Source organism: Brachionichthys hirsutus, chromosome 8, assembly GCF_040956055.1.
Source record: "Brachionichthys hirsutus isolate HB-005 chromosome 8, CSIRO-AGI_Bhir_v1, whole genome shotgun sequence".
Lineage (NCBI taxonomy): Eukaryota > Metazoa > Chordata > Actinopteri > Lophiiformes > Brachionichthyidae > Brachionichthys > Brachionichthys hirsutus.
Window position 1 is genome coordinate 6,749,150 of NC_090904.1, and position 19,982 is coordinate 6,769,131.

The 19,982-nt window shown below is 41.6% G+C and overlaps 1 protein-coding gene across 1 annotated transcript; it reads left to right on the top strand.

Moving 5' to 3' along the window:
- Nucleotides 1-892: 892 nt before the first annotated feature.
- On the top strand, nt 893-19,771 carry kcnb1 (potassium voltage-gated channel, Shab-related subfamily, member 1). Its single transcript, XM_068742315.1, has 3 exons — nt 893-905; nt 2,299-2,885; nt 17,861-19,771. The coding sequence occupies exons 2-3, from the start codon at nt 2,310-2,312 to the stop codon at nt 19,769-19,771; spliced, it is 2,487 nt and encodes an 828-aa protein (XP_068598416.1). The 5' UTR covers nt 893-905; nt 2,299-2,309.
- Nucleotides 19,772-19,982: the final 211 nt, after the last annotated feature.

The following is a 19,982-nucleotide window of genomic DNA, read 5'->3' on the forward strand; positions in this document are numbered from 1 at the left end:
CTGCGCCTGTATAGTCTCACCAGCAGGATTCATCGATCACAGGGCGGAACGTGCAGCTCCTGATTCAGGATGACAACAACTCAATACGGTATTTTATTCTCATTCTAGACATCGGATCGTGTGTAAAGTACAGATTCTAATGGAGTATCAGTCTGCGCGGCATTCAAACCGCACCGATACGCAGGCAGGCGCGATGGAGGATTTGGATTCAGAACATTGCAGGTTATTTAAATCACAATAATATTGTTCTGATTCTCAGTGAAGTTGCGCATGACAGTGGAGCGGAGGCCTGCACGGGAGGAAAGCACACCGATCTGGCTGGTGCGTTTCATTTATTCACCAGAGCCTGCCTTGAATAAACATTTATTTTAAAATGCCATCGGATGACGCAACCAGCCTCGCTCCTCTGCTCCGTGTTCACGTTCGCGTTATATGTTGCCTTGTTGTTGACGTGACGCGTCCGGCCTTCATTTGTGTTTGTGAAATGTCAGAAACTTTGTGCGATAACAATGACAAGATCATCCGCAGGCCTGAGGACTTGAAGGGTGTCCAGACAGAAATAAAAAAAATGAGCAGCGGTTCGTGTCGCAGTGTACCGTCCAAAAACAAACAAACAAACAAACAAACAAACAAACAAACAAACATCGGAACCCGTGTGGGAATAAGAAGGCTGCAGGTTGCTGGCCCCATTCAGGGGAGCGAGCAGCGCTTCCCGGGGTTTCAGCACCATTAGGGTGGACAGCGGTCCCACTGGTGGGGCCCCACCCACAGCCCTGCACGGGCGCCACGTGGTAGGAGAGACCCAAACCAAACCAAACCAATAGACCACATGCAAGCAGATAAACAAATCACATCAGCAGATAGCAGCCCCCTTTTCAAACTTTTTTTTACAAGTTTCCTACAACATCGATTCTCATGCACCCCCTCCAACAATGTATAGAATCAAAATCAGGCAAATCTATAAGACCTAAAGCATGAAGCAGACAGTTCCATTATAAGAACATGATGCGTTAGATAATAAATATTTAGTGTTGTAGTTATAGGTGTACAGCAATAATGCAACTATTTAATGCACAGTATGTACAAGATCAGTATAGAAAAATAGAATCTATAGCTGTTAGTCATAATTACAGAGTGCTTTTCTTGCCAACCCTTTATAGAAATGTCTGATTCCGCTGCTTATAATTAGGCGTGCGTCATCTCAGAGAGCACAACTGAGGGCATGTTTGATGTCGATTCAGGAAAAGAATTGCAAAAGACTCCAATATGTGACAGTATTGATGATGGCAACTGATCGGTGCAAATTTAGAGGGAACTAAATTTAACTGTTCACTTTACTGCCTAGAAGCCCTTCAAGCCTGTGATGTTCAATTCTGCAGAATCCCTGTTTAATGCTGGGTTTTAAATGAGCTGTTAAAGGTCTGCTCTATACTAGCTTCATCTCAGGGTCTTGTATAGATCATAGACCAAATATTTTATTGCACCCTTCCCCCTCTCCACTCATTCCTGATAATGACTGGGTGATTCTCAAAAACCCTTGTCTAAATGTATTTATTTCTGATTTACTAAATATTTTTAAAAACAACACAAATCAGATAATATTGTCATATAATTTTTCAATTCTTATCTGCTCTGTTTTTGAACTATTTACACCAAGTTTCATTCAGTAATTCTTTTTCATCTCTATCTTTATATTTTGGGTCCAGCTGGTCATCCACCTACCAAAAGGTTAGGAGTCCAATCCCCAATCCCCTGCAGTTTCCATGTCAAAGTATCCTTGAGCAAGACACTGAACCCCATCTCTGTCCCTGTAAAACATTTTCAAACAAAGTTCTTGTCAGTTGGGAGCTCAGAGGGGGAAACAAATCTTACCATGGGGTCCATGGTGTCATTTGTTAGTTTGTCAACTACTGGATTATTTAGTTCCAACTAAAAGCAGTTAAAAAACGTCCCAATCGACACTGAAATAAACCAGAATTTGGTTGTTAGATGTGATCTCCTACCTCCTCACGAGCTGTGAGGATTTCAGCCAATGACAACGAGGATTTGTAGGGATTCCAGTAAAAGAAGGGACTCAGGAAAAAGGCAAATATTTAGTAAAGTACCCCCCCCCCCCCCTAAAAAACAAACAAACCCACACACACCTTCTAAAATGGTCTTGTTTTTATTCAGCTTATACGAGGACTACTGCTCTGATCCTAGAATGCTGATTATTTCCTATTTTCATCCTTTAGATACAATAATGAAAGACAACTGGACCAACCCATAGGTCTGGATGTTCCCTTCCTCCCTCCAAACCTAAAGTCATCATGGAGAAATCCTCAGCAGAGTTAAATAAAGCTGGCTGCCACTCGACATCATCACTTCCACCTGAACCAGTGGACATCATTCGCAACAAGTCATGCTTCCGCAGAGTCAGGCTGAACGTTGGCGGCCTCCCACACGAAGTGCTGTGGCGAACGTTAGATAGGCTTCCACGCACACGCCTAGGAAAATTACGAGATTGCAACACTCACGAATCTCTGATGGAAGTCTGCGACGATTACAACCTTGAGGAGAATGAGTATTTTTTCGATCGGCATCCAGGGGCGTTTACATCAATCCTCAACTTCTACCGCACGGGTAAGCTGCACATGATGGAGGAGATGTGTGCTTTGTCGTTCAGTCAAGAACTCGACTACTGGGGCATTGACGAGATCTATCTGGAGTCGTGTTGCCAGGCGAGGTACCACCAGAAAAAAGAGCAGATGAACGAGGAGCTGAAAAGGGAGGCTGACAATTCGAAAGACAGAGAAGGGGATGAATTTGACAACACCTGCTGTACTGAAAAACGAAAGAAGCTTTGGGACCTCCTCGAAAAGCCCGGCTCTTCTGTTGCAGCAAAGGTAACTGTCATTTGGATGTTGCATGTAGGAGATGGGAGAGCAATTGGTTGAAAATATCTCAACAGCGCTTTGGTGGATTGTCATGAATTATTCTACAGACATAAAGTTGCATCACAGGAAGAATGTTCTGGGTTTGATTCAGAACCTGGGGTCATTCCGTGTGGGGTGTGTTCTAACCCTGAAAATGCAAACTTCACAAACTCTATAGGCTCCCAGTAGGCGCACCATTTATTTTATTTTATATTATATATTATTTTTTATTGATTTTATTTTATTTTATTTTTTATTATCGTATTTATTCCTGATAAATGCAAGAATAAATTGTGAAAATATATATTTTTTAAATGATAAAATAATTAAAGTGGCAAAAGATAGAAAGCAAATATAGATTAAGATACATTTTACTCTGCGCATGCACACACACACACACACACACACATAATTGACAGTGAATGTGACTTTATAGTGCGGGCTGTGTGTCATTATCTGCTATTATTTGTGTTCAAGAACTGAAAAAGCCTGCCAGCAATGAAATGTGTTTGGTACAAGCGGAAATGTCTCTCTGGATGCATCGTTATTATCCATTTTTAAAACATCCTTATCCACTATAATGCTCTTATTGCCAAATGAGTAACTGAAGACTGCTGCTATAGCATTTACTTGCTTTTGAAAACAAAGCAAAACACGGAAACACACTCAACCTTCAAACGGACAGATGTACAAATGCAAATCAGCCAGTTACGAACACACACACACACACACATACTTTGTCTGACCTTAAATAACTGGTCATGCATGCAAAAACTAATTTGCATATCACTTCCAACATGAAGATACATGATATTGACGTATTGTCCATATGTTTTGATGCTTGGCTTTTCTGTTTGTTGTGTGTGTTTGTGACAACCCCGCCCTGCATTGTCCTGAGCTCATTGAATTTGAGATGTTCTCCAAGAGGAAGGGATATTGAATTATGTCTCTGTTTACATAAATGAATAAGAAATTATTTAGGATTGTTTGAATCATTTGGTTTATCCATGTTCAAGAGAACCATTTTTGATCAGTAGAAGAATATTCTGACATAAAGGTTAATTTATATTTATATATCATGAGAATTTAAATTCATGTGGCAGTTCTTACTATTAAATTAGCGTGTAACCCTGCATTTTTTCATTTATAGCAATTCACTATTGAATTTTTAAATTTTTAATCATTAAGCTATGAGGTTTTTTATCCAAATGCACAATATTTCCTGCTTGACTAGACTTCTCTGAGCTGCACTAGGAGCCGCTCCTGCAGCAACAGCAGCCTGGGAGCCCTTAGCAGTGTTAAAACATGAACATCTTTTGATCACAAATTCACAGATTGGACCGGAGGCACCACAAAAGATGCAATCTGTTTAAAAGGGAGCAAAACGCTGTGTTTGGGAAACATTTAAGAAAAGTAACCGAAAATATTCGCAGTCTTTAGTGGGTGATACTTTGCAGTGAGAACTGTCGGTACCCACCCAATGAACAGACTGAGATGAGTGCTGTGAGTGTGTCGGTGAAATATCTTTTTCTGAGGGGATCAAAGAGATGTAAAATCAATGTTTATTGCGTTAGAGCTAAGGAAGTGTTGTAGTCTACAAAAAGCAGATCTCCACTTTGAGTCTAGCGATAATGTGTCCATTATCGCACAGCAATATCTGTAATTCATGAGAATAAAACTGGAGAACAGTTTCAAAGTGCTCGGCCCAGATATGGGTGCTCTTCTCTTTGAATAATGATGCAGCAGATTACTTAAGCATATTGTTTTGTACTATTCTGTAGCTCTTAATAGCGACCAAGCGACAACAAGCACCTACCATTTAAAAGAGTAGTCATTGTCTCTTTGTTTGGCCTCATTATGAATGAATGAATGAATTTTTATTTTCAAACATGTATAAAAATATGTAGCTATTTGTACATACAAAGGAAAGAAATGCTGATAAAATAACAAAATAAAAGAAAACAAAAGACGTAACAAAACATATCTCATAGTTCGAAAAGTACTCTTAATTAACAACCCATAATGTATATATATATATTTTATACCTAGGATGGTGCACCACACTACGTCCTACTGTGTACACCTGACACAGTAGGACATAGAGTTATCAATACCTAATTGGCTAAAAATAGCAGCATGAAACCGCAGATCAAGACACAAAATGCATCAATACGGGTAGATGTATTGTCTTAGTCATTGTTAAACAAACTGGAACAAAGTGTTGACTTGCTAAGCAGCACAGCGTAGACCACAGACACCCAGGCACAAAGCAATGTTTGACAAGCTGTCAAGGGGAAACCAAAGCGTTGCTGCCTGGCTTTTCTCTGCCTCACTGTGCTTCCTGTCTGTCCTTTGCATCAATGACTCATAGTCTTCTTCCTTCCTCCCATTCTTCAGGCTCCACCACTATAGCTCTGACTAAATGTCAGGGAAATGTCACATTAATTGTTCTCCGGGAGACTCCCGGACCCAATTCGAAGCTTCCCTTTCTCCGTCTGCGTTATTTGTAGGCCAAATTATTGTCCATCTCTTGCTCAAAATCAGATTTGAGTCACCATAAAATAAGATTGTCTCTGTCCGCTGGCAAAACAGCAGCAAGAAAAGCCCTTATTCACCTGCAGTAACATTTCCGTAATGTCGTCTTAAGTAGATTTAAGCGCTTTCTGTCATTGATAATGTCAAATAATACCAAAGCTATTAGATTAGAATGTTGAGAATATTGCTGAGCAAATAGGTTACCGGTATGTTTTCTTTTGCACTTTGATTTACAAAGCCTCTACTGCATCTTTAAACTGTAGCATTATCATGTTTAACAATGTTAATCACCTCACTAATACTGTACTGCTCGTACTATGAGATTAGCAATTTTCAGTAATAGCTTGGAATATTTGACTTAATTTCAGCAGCATTATTCTTTTTCCAAAGATCCATTATTGAGGGACTCCGATACACCATGCTGAACTGGAAATAATCAATTTGAGATCATTTTGATTGACATTTTAAGGTCTATTTAATGCTTAGCTGAGATTGGCTTCAATCACAGAAGAAACCAGATCATGAACACTGTCATTTTTTGTCCTACACACATCCAGAAATTGGGGAATTACAATTTCCTGCACTGTAAGTGCATATTGTGCACCACATGACAGGCATAAAAAAATCAAATTATGTCCCTCTTATTTCACACTTAAGATGTCATTTAAATCCTGTTTGGCTGTATTGCTGCTCAAAAATCAGCCTGCAGCCAAATCCAAGGCATCGAGCAACCAGATTAGAATCGATCACTATATCTGACAGATGGAGAGTCACAGCTCAGTCAAATAGATCAGGATGCATAGGAGGCTATGATAAAACCAAGGCTGCAACTTTATGTCCCAATTCAGCTGCTCAATCATCCACAGTCTGTTTTTATGAACTGGGGAGTTCATAAAAGATCCAGATTTTCAGTGCTGTCTCATTTCCTTGATCAGTAACATCGTCAATCAGCATGTAACGCAATGTTTTAATACACTGATTGATGTTCTGCACTTTAATCTGAAAGGATGTTGCAAAGTAAAGCTTTACATACAGGTATAAATCTGTAAGTCTTCAAACCATGCATGTTAGAAACACAATATAGGAAGAGATGCAGCGAGTATCAAATAACTCGTGCAACTCTCTGGCAGGAAGCTGCAGAGTGACAGTGCAATACTGAGGTCACAAATCTTTACTTGAAAGGGGATTAGGGGGAAATAAGTTATCAGACATCCCCAGCCTGTGTGTCCACAGCGTCTGGCTTTGTGAGGTGCAGAGATATAAGCTGGGATCATGTGTTCTCTGGAGACTGAATGCCTCGACAATTGCTTTCATACCGGGGGGCTCCCCCCTGCCTGTCACATTGTCTCTTCATCAACAGCAGGGCTAGAAGGGATTTAAATCAGATTTAAATGGAGCGACATTAACTTCACCGCAGGTGCAAAGGTTAACACTGAAATCATGTCAAAAATAATCAAACATTATCTGGTCCGTGTTTAAGATTTATTAACTTAATGCAGGTTCGAATCCTACCTGTGCGGAGTTTGTCCGTTCTCTCCGTGTCCGCAAGGGTTTTCTCAGGGTTTTCCGGTTTCCTCCCACCTCCAAAAAATTGTGAATTGATTAGCCCAAATTTTCTGTCTTCTCTGTGGCTCCACGATGCACTGGCGACGTGTCCGAGGTGTACCCAGGCTCTCGCCCATAGCAAGCTGGGATAGGGTCCAGCTACACTTGTGACCCTCAAAGCAGAAAAGCGGCAAATGGATGGATGGACCATCTGATCACTTTCTAATGTATGTCAATTATTGACAATCCGTTTAGCTGCAGGCCTCCACAAACTACTATACAGTTTTGTGTGTTTACTAGATGTCCCGCCATTGTCTCTGCTCTTTGGTGCCAGACAGAACATTTCTTGCAGAATCAAAATTGCAGAGAACCTAATGTCCTGAAACAATTGTGTAATCATCTGTGGCTCCATCACCATGTGTGGCTCCTTTCATATTATAGGCTAATAAGAGGTTATTTTTGTGTAATGCCAAATAATACTGCTATTCATTTACCAGAGTCATTCATATTCATATTCTTGCATTCATATAAATCTGGTTGAAAAAAGTCAGCAGTGTGCACTGATGGGCACACAATTACTCTGGAGAAAGAACTGCCAAACATTCAGATATAAAGAAAGATATCCACTACAGTTGTATAATCCCCATTGCTGATGACAACAGTCTTCTGGTTATACTACTAGTTAGTACTACTGGTTAGTAAAGGAAAGGGATTTTCAGTTCCAGTGTCTTTTCTGTTGACAGCATTATGCAGAACAAACATTTTTTGCTTCCGGGCCAGGAGACAGACCTGTTCTAAAGTAGCACACTCGGGCTGATGGCAGCAATAGAGGAAATTTCATTTGGGTCTCCAAAATTTATGTTGTGCCTCTGAGGAGAGCGAATGTTCATGGCAAAATGTTGCAACGACCCTGAGGAGATTACATAACCACATTGGTGGTGGTTCTGTCACTTAATGTGTTAGAGGTACGATATGCAGTTGAATATGGGGGCACACGTGTCCAAGGATAGAGAGACCGAGCCACAGTGAGGAGAATCGACATTATTTTATTTTTACTCTTTGTATGACTCGGTGGATAAAGGTTCAGGGAAAAGAGCTTACGATTGTCTGAACATTTTGCTTGGCATTTTCATTCACTGTTAACATGCAGCGGTCTCATTCTCTAGTGGCTGAGTCATGCTGGAGAGTATTTTACAAGTCATGTCATGCATTTTGCAGAGGATATTTCATGGGTTGCTTTTCAGACTTGCACTGAGGACACTGCTCTGGTATGGCATTAAGCTGCTGCTGCAGAATAGTTTTAGCACAGATTGCATGTTTGTTTGTTTTGCCTGGTATATTATCAGAATAAAATTCCCCTTATACCCATTGAAATTATTGTCATTGTCCTAAAACACAATACTGCGCTCATCATAGAAAACAATCCCTGAGTTTGTGCTTATAATTTTGTAGAAAAATAAACACATTTGTTGAACAAAAATAGCACATAGAATTGACTTTGAGATTGTATTGTGGATGGGATGATGAAACCTGGTGAGAATTGTGCGATGGCACTCCAGAGCGAGACAGCCATCTTGCTCATTTAGTGTGGCACTGTTAAGTGAGCACTGCTGCACTGAGTGAAAGATGTTAAGAGGGGAGAGCCTGAGCAGCTAAGACCTTTTGAGGGGGGGAGAAAAACAGATGGAACATAGGCCTTGAGAGAAGGAGTCAAAAGACAAATGAATGAAAAATGACTCTGGAAGCTGAGAAACATAAAATGATGTAGGGTCATGACTGAGCTGGAAATTTCCCAGTAGACGATAACAGCAAAGATAATAATATTCTCTCTTTCCAGAATCCCACAGTCATGGTCATCATTTGATGTTGTAGCACTACTTAAATTCCTGTTTCATGCATGTGGGAATTATTTACGTCATATAATTGTGTTTGTGGGGCTTGACATTTCAGCAACAGCAAATTCTTTTGATCCGTTTCTGTGCAGTTTACATGCTCTCCCTGTGTTCGTGTGGGTTTTCTCCGGGTTCTCCGGCTTCCTCCCACCTCCAAAAACATGCAATTTAGGTGAATTGGTTACTCCAAATTGTCCGTAACAGGGCCGTTTCTAGCTTTGTGGGGGCCCGAGGCAAGATGCCCTTTAGTACAGTAACTCTGTGTCAGTTGATTTAAGTGTCTGAACCTGGTGTGTAAATAAATATAGCCTCATGTTGTTGATTGATTTAGTCTGTTTTTAACAAAGCTGTACAACTCCAAATACAACACAGTTGAACATGAATAAAGGTATGTGATCATCACTGTTATGGGAAGTATTGTCTTCAGATGAAACTAAACAGACTCAGCGGTGGGACATTCACCCACCTTCCTTGAGGCCAAAAGAACAAAAGCATCTGGTAAGAATTCTGCTATGAGAGCAAAAAAAAAAAATTCAGCCTGGAAGACCCAGAGCTTCTGAATTAATTCTCAACTAAGTTGTTCTGAGATGGAGATGCCCTCCTGTTCATAGGACAAAACACATGTATAATTAAAATAATCAGAAATTATTCACTATTTAAAAATGAAAAGACATGAGCAAATGTGTTTTATATAATACCTAAATAAAATGCCTATCCTCAATCTTCTGTGCAGCCAAAAGATTAATTAGAATTAAAAAAAAAACACATCATACATGTACATTTCTCGAGGTTTTAAATGTTTCTTCCATGTGTAGTAGAAATTGTTTTATTAGTAGTACTTTATCATTAAGACTTATTAGCTAGTACCCCGGATGACACTGCAGTCATAACATGCATGTGGGTCACATAGAGCTGCAATGTTATGTTTAGTGAACTACACTGAAACTTCAGAAGTGACTCATCAATGCCTAGTGAATCACGCCCGAGGGGGTGACGCAGAACGCTGTTTAAATGCAATGGATTTCTTGTTATTATTATTACCATTGGGAACTGGAGAGAAATTTTCATTTCACAATTTTGGCAGCAATATTTGTCTTTCTTGTCTCATAAGTAATTTTTATTAATATATTTTTAAATCATAGTGAGAGAGAGAGAGACCTTTCTCCATGCCACTGTCAGATTTTATACTAAATAAACCCAGTGTGTGTTTTTGTATAGAAGACAGGAATTTTGCAAACAAAACTTGCATACAAATAATAACATTCCATTGCAAACAATTGATTGGCTTTCCTGTCGTATAGTGAAGAACTCACCCTCTGTTTGGAAGGTTAGGCGCTTGTACTGTCTCTGACCCTGTTCATTTTCCTCTTCTTTGAATGAGCTCTTAAAATCTCTCAGTCGTGGGGTGCACACTTGGTACTTCTTCAAAATGCCACACCCCCAGCCTGCTTTTATACGGACATTGATTCAGTGCTGTCGCCACCTCTGCTACAGAGGCGACAGTGACCGACCATTATGCCTTTATGACATTTATATACAATAAAGACGCAATAGTCCTGTCGGACTATCTATCACTATCACAGTCCTGTCACAGTGCTGCGGGGAGCAGCGAGCTGCTCTACTTTAAATGTGAGTCAGTGTATGAAATCAGGAAGACAAATTGAAATCCAACGTGAAGGACAGATTAATAAAAAGCAGAAAGAAAAGCTAGTTTTTCATTTAAAGGTACAAAAAAATTTCTCACCATCTAATGAACTGAAAATAGCCTTCTCTCAGATGTATTTCTGTGGATATAGTGTATGTGCTCAAATTCATATTTACTGTCCAGAAAGGTCTCTGGTATCAAGAGTCTATATCTAAACCAAACCCAGCACAGGAGAAGTATTGGAGACTGAAGAGTTACCTCTTATCCATCGGACCTTCAGGTGGACACTGAGGTGAACTAATATGGCCAGCAGCTGCAGGAGAAAGTGCTTGCATCAGTGTTACAGCAGAGAGGAACAGGAGAAGCGATGAGCTGGCATCATTGGGTGAGACACACAGAATGCTTAGCAGAGAGGGCTGCACGGTGTTGCATCAACTAAAGTTTGAGTGTGTCACTACAACTCCAGTTGTCTTTCTGAATATCTCCACTGAAAAATATTTGCTCATCTAATTATGCAAGGTTCTAGCTGATGGCAGGAATAAGTATAAAAACTGAGAAGGAAAGCCTCTTGCTTGTGGCCCTGCAGAGTGGCCCCACCCACCGCTATGGCTGTACTGTACATGCACCCACCACACTCTTTTCCGATCCACAAGGTCTCAGGTCCACTTGTTGTACCCATCATAGCTCTCCTCTTTGGAGGGTTTCACTTCACTGAGCAGGGTTGTGTGGAAGGAGGAGTGAATGACTTTGAGGAAAATGTGAGGGCCAGAGGCAAAAAAAAAATAGAATCCGCTAAGGTGAAGGAGAAACCTTCATTAAACCTGTGACTGGTTGTGAAGGTCGAGTGCATTTTACACCTGATAGGGGACAACTGTCACGTATTTCTTATGTCCCTCACACGAAAGATTGACCTTTTTTCTGTGTCTCTCTGAAAGCAGCCATGGGGATCACTTTTTTTTTTTGCAATTACTGTCAGGTCAAAAGCAAATCTGTCAATGCTGTGATTGTACTTGAAAGTGGGAAGGGAGGCTTTATGGGGGTATCATCAGCGCCAAAGGGGCAGGGCTTACTTATCAGTTCATTATCTCCTTGGACATTTATTTCTCCTCCTAAACATGTTGCGGTAATTGAAATACACATTTTGAATGTGTCTTTGATCTTCTTTGCACATTGTGTTTTCTAGGACATGAAAGGGTATTCAGGCCACAGCCAGGATGTCTATTCAAGTAGCTCTCATCCAAAACAACAGAGGCTGGTTTAAATGCAAACACAATATATCTTATATAGCTGTCGAATTTCATTTTCATGATAATGACTTGAGCATATTTCTAAAGAGGGTTAACAATGCGAGTTCAGGATTAAGAGTAATCTTACGTTGTATTCAACCTGCGACGTGTACGACATTCACTGCATTCAGGCCGGGCAATTCTCGTCTTGCCTTTGCTTGCTTGACATTTTTTTTTGTCTCTACATCTCTCCTTTCTTTCTCTTTCACATTGCATCACAAAAGTGTTGAAAACACTTTTACTATCACCATGGCAACTGTCATTTCTGTGATTTTTAGTTGCATAGTTGAATTCTATTCAAGCATTATTTTGATTGTGTGTGCATGTGTGCATGCGTCTCTTTCTGTTACAAATCAATGCATCTGTCATATTTACATTTTCCTTGCTGTCTGCATGTGACTCTAGTATTCAGTACTCCATTATTACAGTTTTTGTTAAGATTCTTTTTTTATAAATGTGTGACTGTGCAAGATGATAAAATATGATGCCACACAGTGGGGTAGACTACTTTTAAATTCAAATACTATTTTCAACATTTAAAGGACACAAGAAACCCTATTCTCTGTTAGTGTTAGACCACATTTATTCAATGCAGAATTCTTCAAATTCCAAAAGAAAACATCCCCCTTTGGTGTACCAGACCAGACCATTCACTGTGTCTATTTATATAGTCACCATGGATCAGCAAGACTTTAAATATAGATGCTGAGTCTGGACTCTCTTCTTCATCTAAAATGCATGAATAATTGAGAGAGAGGTGGGATTCAGGAGATGGATGGTTCAGGCATAGATCTCCTACATTAGCTCTGTTTGCTGCTTGCACAAGCATCGCATGGGTTTGCTTAATGTCTGGATTGACAATAAGAATATTAGAGATAATATCATGTTGAAGCTTGCAGACATCAGTGAATGTTGGAGATGAGTGGCTGTATTTAGTCTTATAAAAATCCAAAAATCAGCAGATATATTTACAATATATGGAACAATAATAATAATAAAAATTATATATGGAATATATGGAACAAAATAATTATCAAAGAGGTCCCAAAGTTGAATTTTAAATATAAGTCACTTTCAGACTGCGTTTTTATAATTCATGCTCAAATTGTTGAAGCCAGCGGACTCCTATCTGGGATATAGTATTTATGCAAATCAAGCATTTTGAAGTTTTTAACAAGAACAAGCCCATTAAGCCTCTGGTTTTCACAGGTAACTCGTTTGAGTGGACTTCAACTGAAGCGCGAGACCGTAGCTTTTTTTCAGAGCAACAAGATTGAACCGTTTCTTTTTGGTAGGAGATAAACGAGGCTTTGCTGTTCATTGTTAGAAGTAAATGTTATGTAGGATGGAGAGAATACAACTGCAAGTGACTGTGCGTGTGTGCGTGCATCTGTGTGTGTGTGTGTGTGTGTGTGTGTCTGTAAGACACAGTCTCCTCCCGTCTCCATGGGAACCTCATCTCTTTCACAAGCAGAGAGACAGATCCCGTTTACATTGAGATTTAGGGGTGTTAATTATTCCACGTTATTTTACACTCATATTATTATCTGCTTACCGGTATCACCCACAAACAACCACTCTAAGGATAAATGTATGGATAAAGAGGAAGATCATCGTGTGGTAATCAAATCAATTATTAACTGTTTATCTTTTATTTAGTAAGGCTAATACCATTGAAATATAAAATATGGCATACAAGAGCTGTCACATAAAGTTTAGTGAGTCAGAATGCATAAAATATATGAAAGACAATGTCAACAATGCAAGGGACTTAGTAAAGGACGATACGCATACAGGGTATAGCACACAAATCATTTGAATTCAAGTCAGGTATCACGTTGCTTCCTTCACGGCCAATCAGATGATGAGGCAAAGCAAACCAGAGTAGTGGATACGGAGCTTCAGAGCTGAGTGAGCTTTAAGTAAGGTGCAAGTCAGAGGTAGAATGGAGGAGAGAAGGTGGGAGGAATACAGGAGGATCATCTGTGAGACTTGCTTCTCACAAGCAGGTTCACCTCCGGTCGACCTTCAAGGGGGTTGTCATGGTGACATTTGGGGTTGGAAGAGTGTTGGGAGTAGTCAGGGGGATTTAATGGCCCTTTTACACTGACAGTGCCAGATCTCTTAGCCGCTGCATGTGTTACATCAGCCAACCTGGTACCTGGGGGAAATCTTGGTGTCACCTCTGTCGAGGTTTCAAGTGGGAGCAATTGTGGAAGAAATGGCAACTACTGATTGGTCAGAGAGAATCAACAATTCCATGCATCATCAGCGAGAGACGGAACAAAAGTCAACAAGCCAATAGTCTTGCGGGCGCCGTATGCAGTTGTTATTGCAGCATGGAAAACCATGCCGTGGTCAATGAAAGAGGCGAGGACATTTCTTTGTTCGGTGCCATGGCACCTGTGTGTCACATTGGAAATGACTTCATTTGTGGGGCATCAATATGACAGCTAGACTGGGTGGATACTACAGCTGTACAAAAAAGAGGCAAGGCGAGTATAGAGAAGCGGTGAGCCAAGCCAATACCATCAGCGTAAAAGGGGCATTATTGAACAAGGAAGAGCTGCAGTTACTCGTTTTAAATGAAGAATAGCCCTATTTAGCTTTCAGCTCTTGTGCAAGTTCAGCAAAGTCTCTTAACATTATTAGGTGTGTCTGGCAGAGTCTCAGCAGACTGGACCGAAAAAAGCCGCCTCGTGGGAACACAAGCTTTTGCTGCTACTCTGCAGCGGTTCCTCCATGGAGACATCTGGGAGTTCCTGAACAAGTCACCTGGGATGCCAGAAAATACAATGCGAGAACATTAATCTCATCTGAGCTGCATCTCGCTGTGGGGTTGGCTGAAACGCCAAGCATTTTGATAAAACGACAAACAAACACAGTGCATAGTTTAAATACTAAATACTAAATACTTTTTATTGATTTGTCCCTCGGAGGGCAATTTGGTTTACAGCAGTTACACTTTCTAACTGTAGTCTGCTGCTGGTCGGCGCGTGCGCAGGCGCCCAGGCAATGTGGGTGAAGTGTCTTGCCTAAGGACACAACGACAGTGTACACATGTGCATGAGCCGGGAATCTAACCGCCAACCTCTCGATCATAGGACGACCCTCTCAACCACCTGCGCCACCGTCGCCCCTTTCTAGTTCTGGTAGTGACCGGGCCTAAACCTGACTGACAAATGTTGGACAAAGTGAATCACCACGGTTACCTTAAGGCATATTACTTGAACTGCAGCTGGAGAAAGAATGATACAGCAAGATGCCAGGGAATAATTATAAATGAATGGCATTTCCGCCGTTCTAAGCCCCTGGTGCAAGCGTCTCTGGAGAGCTGCAACTGTTTTTACGCCATCTATAGTGATAGATAGTGTCTGTGCAGTGACTGTCATGTCTGAAGTTTTATTCCCTTTTTTTTTTTTACAAGAGATCCTGGATTCTGGATATCCCCTCTGTTTATATTCGGACATTATTTTTTGGCGTAAATCACAATGTAGGGAGACTGATCTGCTCGGCGGAGGTCTGCGCTCGCAGAGTGCTTTTCTAGTCTATAAATGAGATGATTTAGAGGAGAACGTCCTCTATGGATGTGTGTCCAGTCCCAATTAGCTTTTCAAAGGGGCTAATGAGAGCTGGTGTCACCTTGCCCTGGAAGCCTGCAGTCTGTGCAGACTAGGCTGTCTGCTGAACTGCGTGACGTGGGGGATACAAACCAGTGTGATCTGGCTCTGTTTAGAGTCACAGTGGGCTTTGCTGTCATTCTGCCCCCCCTCTCTCTCTCTCTCTTTTGCACACATTATCTTTTCCTCTCTGGATATAAATGTATCCTTCTCTTCCTCCTTTCTTCCCTTTAGTAGGCCACTAAAGGTGCAGTCGCTCTCAGGTTTTTGCCCATCATTTGCTTGTGGTAATAAAGAATTCATTGTACTGACTTTACATGACATAAATAACCTAATTTATAGTGTTGCCACTATTAACATGCTTTTTCCTTTTCTTTTTTATACATGCTTCTGGGTCAAATTAGAGTCTATAAATAGTTTTGTAATTATGCTGATGCTTGTCATGGCTCAGTGGTGACTCCTAGTCAGCCCCCCCCCCCCTCTCTCTCTCTCTCTCTCTCTCTCTCTCTCTCTCTCTCTGTCTCATCTCCACACCTGATTGGCATTAACTCATCAACAGGCAGACATGAAAACCCTCCAAACAATCCCTTCGAGATTCTAAACTGTCCAACATGGTGACTATAGTAACTTATTTTTGTGTCACTCCTTGTGCCAAGTAATTTCGTGTTGCTTTTCCAATAACTTTACCCGAGTCTGTGATCTCCCTGTGTTCAGGAACTCAATGCCAGCTGTCAACAGCAGTCCAAGGGACTTGCTCTCTGTGAATCTGAGCCTCAGCCGGACCCAGCCCCCCACCCACCGTACAGGTCATCAACCATGACTAACCCTCATCGTGCACCAACAAAAATAAACTCCCTTTTAAATCCTAGCATGGCCTGTTCGTCTGCTTTCATTCTTAAAATGATAAAACACAGCTTTAACAGATGCTGTCACAATCTCGTCTGGCGCTCCATTCAGCCACCCTTTTCCTGGACATCTGTTTGTTCATGATTGCCTTCATGTTTACCGAGAGGTTTATCGCAGAGCTGCGGTGCAATAAATTGGTAAAATTAGCACCCGTGACATTTAGCGACCAAAGACAGAAAGAGATAAAGACAAGCAAGTCGGTTGGAGAGAGAGCGAGAGAGAGAGAGGCACAATGTGTAGAGACAACAGGGACACGGGGCCAGTGGGAAATTAGTAGATTTCCCTGTGGAACTTGACCACAACCATAATGATACACAACACCTTCATTAGTGACCTTTTTATAGCTTCTGAATCTAATTTTCTAAATCTAATTATCGTTGCTTTCTTTTGCGCTGCTCTTCTGTCGTCACAACATCAGGATTTTAGATGTGCTAGCAGCATGCCTCCATCCTTCATTAAGCTTCTTATATGCTTTGTACTTAATGGCTTAATGTTAAGTGGTTGGTTTTGCTAAGTTGGTATGCAACCTGTCAATAAATACAACATGCTGATTACTTGTAAAAAAAAAAAGATCACTTTAGTTAGTCCGTTTTCTGTCATAAGCTCATGGCTTTTCCATTTCTGACGTCTCTGCGCCGTCACCGTTCCTGTCTTTTTGTGTCGCATTTTTCATCTCCACCTTCATTCTCCGGTTCTGGCACCTCTCAAGTGTTTGATTCAAATAGATTCCCTCCAGGGCAGGAGAGAAGATCACAGAGGGAAGAAAATAAACAGATAAGGTCATCATTCATGTCTGCCTTGATGCTATGGCAACAGTGTGGTCCTGCTCTGATTGGTTGTAGATAACGTTGCCTCTTTAACCACCACATTTACTGCTGGGAGTGGACTCCTCGAAATGTTAGGCCATTGCTGATGCCTCTGCTGTCAATCGCTTACTAACGACTATTGTTAGTTCTGCAGCTGCACTTTCATTTCCTCTGGAAATACACGGCAAAACCTTCTATTTTGTGCTCTACATTGGCTTTTTGGTCTGTTAGTAGAAGAAGAGAAGAAGCAGCTGTGACACGAACCAGTAGATTATCATGACTATCTGTGTATTTAACCAGTATGGGTGACGTTTAAATAAAAATGTTATGCTGCTAAATGTTACGGCCGCTGTCATTGTTGTATTCTGTGAGGCTTTCGTTTCTGTTTCCTTCCCTCAAGGAAACTCGTAGTGTGGATAGCTTGATAAGTGAGTCATGAATAAATAAGCAATCGTATACTCAATTCAATCCATTAGCTCTCAACCAATCACACATTTAGTCAAACATTTAGAAATGTTGATGGAAGCCGCTTACCGTCAGCCCTTGATGCTGTAACTAAAACGCTTTCCAAATGCATTGTATTGGATGCACATCTATTTAATATTGAATATGAGGTCATTGTCTAATCAGAAAAATACATTTTGATCTTATAAATCGGTGAAGTGATCCTGCATTCCTCACTTACTCATTCGTACCTTTGTGTCTTTCAGGTTCTGGCCATCATCTCCATCCTCTTCATCATATTATCCACTATTGCCTTGTCTCTGAACACCCTTCCGGAGTTGCAGGACACAGATGAATTTGGCCAGTCCTCAGACAATCCACAACTGGCCCATGTTGAAGCTGTATGTATCGCCTGGTTTACCATGGAGTACCTGCTTCGCTTCCTCTCCTCCCCCAACAAGTGGAAGTTCTTTAAAGGTCCTCTAAATGTCATTGACTTGTTGGCCATCCTACCCTACTATGTCACCATCTTCCTGACAGAATCTAACAAGAGTGTGTTACAGTTTCAGAATGTCCGCCGTGTGGTTCAGATTTTTCGCATAATGCGCATCCTGCGTATTCTGAAACTGGCTCGCCATTCCACTGGCCTGCAGTCTCTGGGTTTCACCCTGAGGCGGAGTTACAATGAGCTGGGCCTGCTGATCCTTTTCCTGGCCATGGGTATCATGATCTTCTCCAGTCTGGTGTTCTTTGCTGAGAAGGACGAAGAGGACACAAAGTTTAAAAGCATTCCAGCTTCTTTCTGGTGGGCCACAATTACTATGACTACTGTGGGGTATGGAGATATCTACCCAAAAACTCTATTAGGAAAAATAGTTGGGGGTTTATGCTGTATAGCTGGAGTATTGGTAATTGCCCTTCCTATTCCCATTATTGTGAATAACTTCTCTGAATTCTACAAGGAGCAGAAGAGGCAGGAAAAAGCACTTAAACGACGGGAAGCTTTAGACAGGGCAAAGAGAAATGGTAGCATCGTCTCCATGAACTTGAAAGAGGCATTTGCCCGTAGTGCAGAACTGATGGACGTGGTGGTAGAAAAAAATGAGAAGCCTCATGACAACCACCTCTCTCCAAGCCGCTGGAAATGGACCCCAAAGAGGGCTCCATCAGAGACTAGCTCAAACCCTTCTTTCAATGCACAGGAGTTAGGCTCTTCTAATAATGCCAGGGCCACAAGTCCTCAGGGGCTAAATGTTCAGAAGTTAGAGGAGATATACAACCAGATGGCCAAGACACAGTCTCAGCCAAACCTCAATGCAAGAGACAGGGCGTTCAGAGTTTGCAAACAGAGGGATGAAATAGAACTGGGGGCAATCCCAGATCACCGAGCAGCAGAGCTCGGCACTAGAGAAGGAGTGGGAGACATGAAAAGCTTGTCCAGCATTGACAGCTACATCAGCTGTGCTACAGACTTTCAAGAGAATTCACGATTCCCTTGCGGTCCTGCAATTGACCTTGGTCTTCAGGAAGGTAATCGATTCTGCCATAGTTCAGTAACAACTTTGTCCCTGCACAATAGTAAAAAAACAGCCCAGCAACCAACTGTGGAGCTCGAACCCATGTTGAATCCTGTGTCTGTAACAAAGCCGTCATACTCAGAGAGTGCACGTAAATTCTTCTTTTCTGGTAACCCCTCAAAAATCCTTATCACCAAAGGAGCCCGTCGCAGTGAGGTGGAGTCAAGCTTGTCCCCACTCTCAGACAGCTCTATCATTTCAGACCACTCCCTGTTAAGCCCTGAGGTTTCTGTCTACACCACCGCCAGCAGCAGAACCCCGCCAAAGTCCCCAGAGAACCCTGCGCTGGCTCCGACCGTCTTCACCTTCCATGACTCATCCATTAGCAAATACATTGACGCCGATACAGATGACGATGAGCACATCCGGGACATCTCTGATGCCAGTCCCTCAGACCGTCTTTTGGCTGGTTCAAGCCCAAAATGCAGCATCACCATCAACTACCAGAAAGGCACCAACCATTTGGAAGCAGCTCAAAAAATGCTGGGCCAGACCTGTCTGTTCCCCCTTGAAGGAATTCGTGGGGTAGCTCATGAGAATCATGTAGGACCAGAGATGGCACGAAGACCAAAAGTTGAGAGAGGCCGTCAAAACACTTGAGCTCTCTGACGTACAAGCAAAGCAGGCGAGCAGGCGTTTGGGACCAAAGTGCTCGTAATGAAGACCTGTGACTAACAAATCCACTACAAGCCATGCAGAGGCAAAGGAAGGGACATTTTAAATTACCTGACCATGCCATTAGGCGCTACGTTCAGGCTGAAAATGTGAGGAGAGAAACGATTTTAATTTGGAGAATGTCACTGGCCATCTG

Coding starts and splice junctions, on each gene's coding strand:
- kcnb1 (XM_068742315.1), top strand. CDS start 2,310: ATGGAGAAATCCTCAGCAGAGTTAAATAAAGCTGGCTGCCACTCGACA. Junction 2,886..17,860: donor GCTCTTCTGTTGCAGCAAAG/GTAACTGTCATT, acceptor TGTGTCTTTCAG/GTTCTGGCCATCATCTCCAT.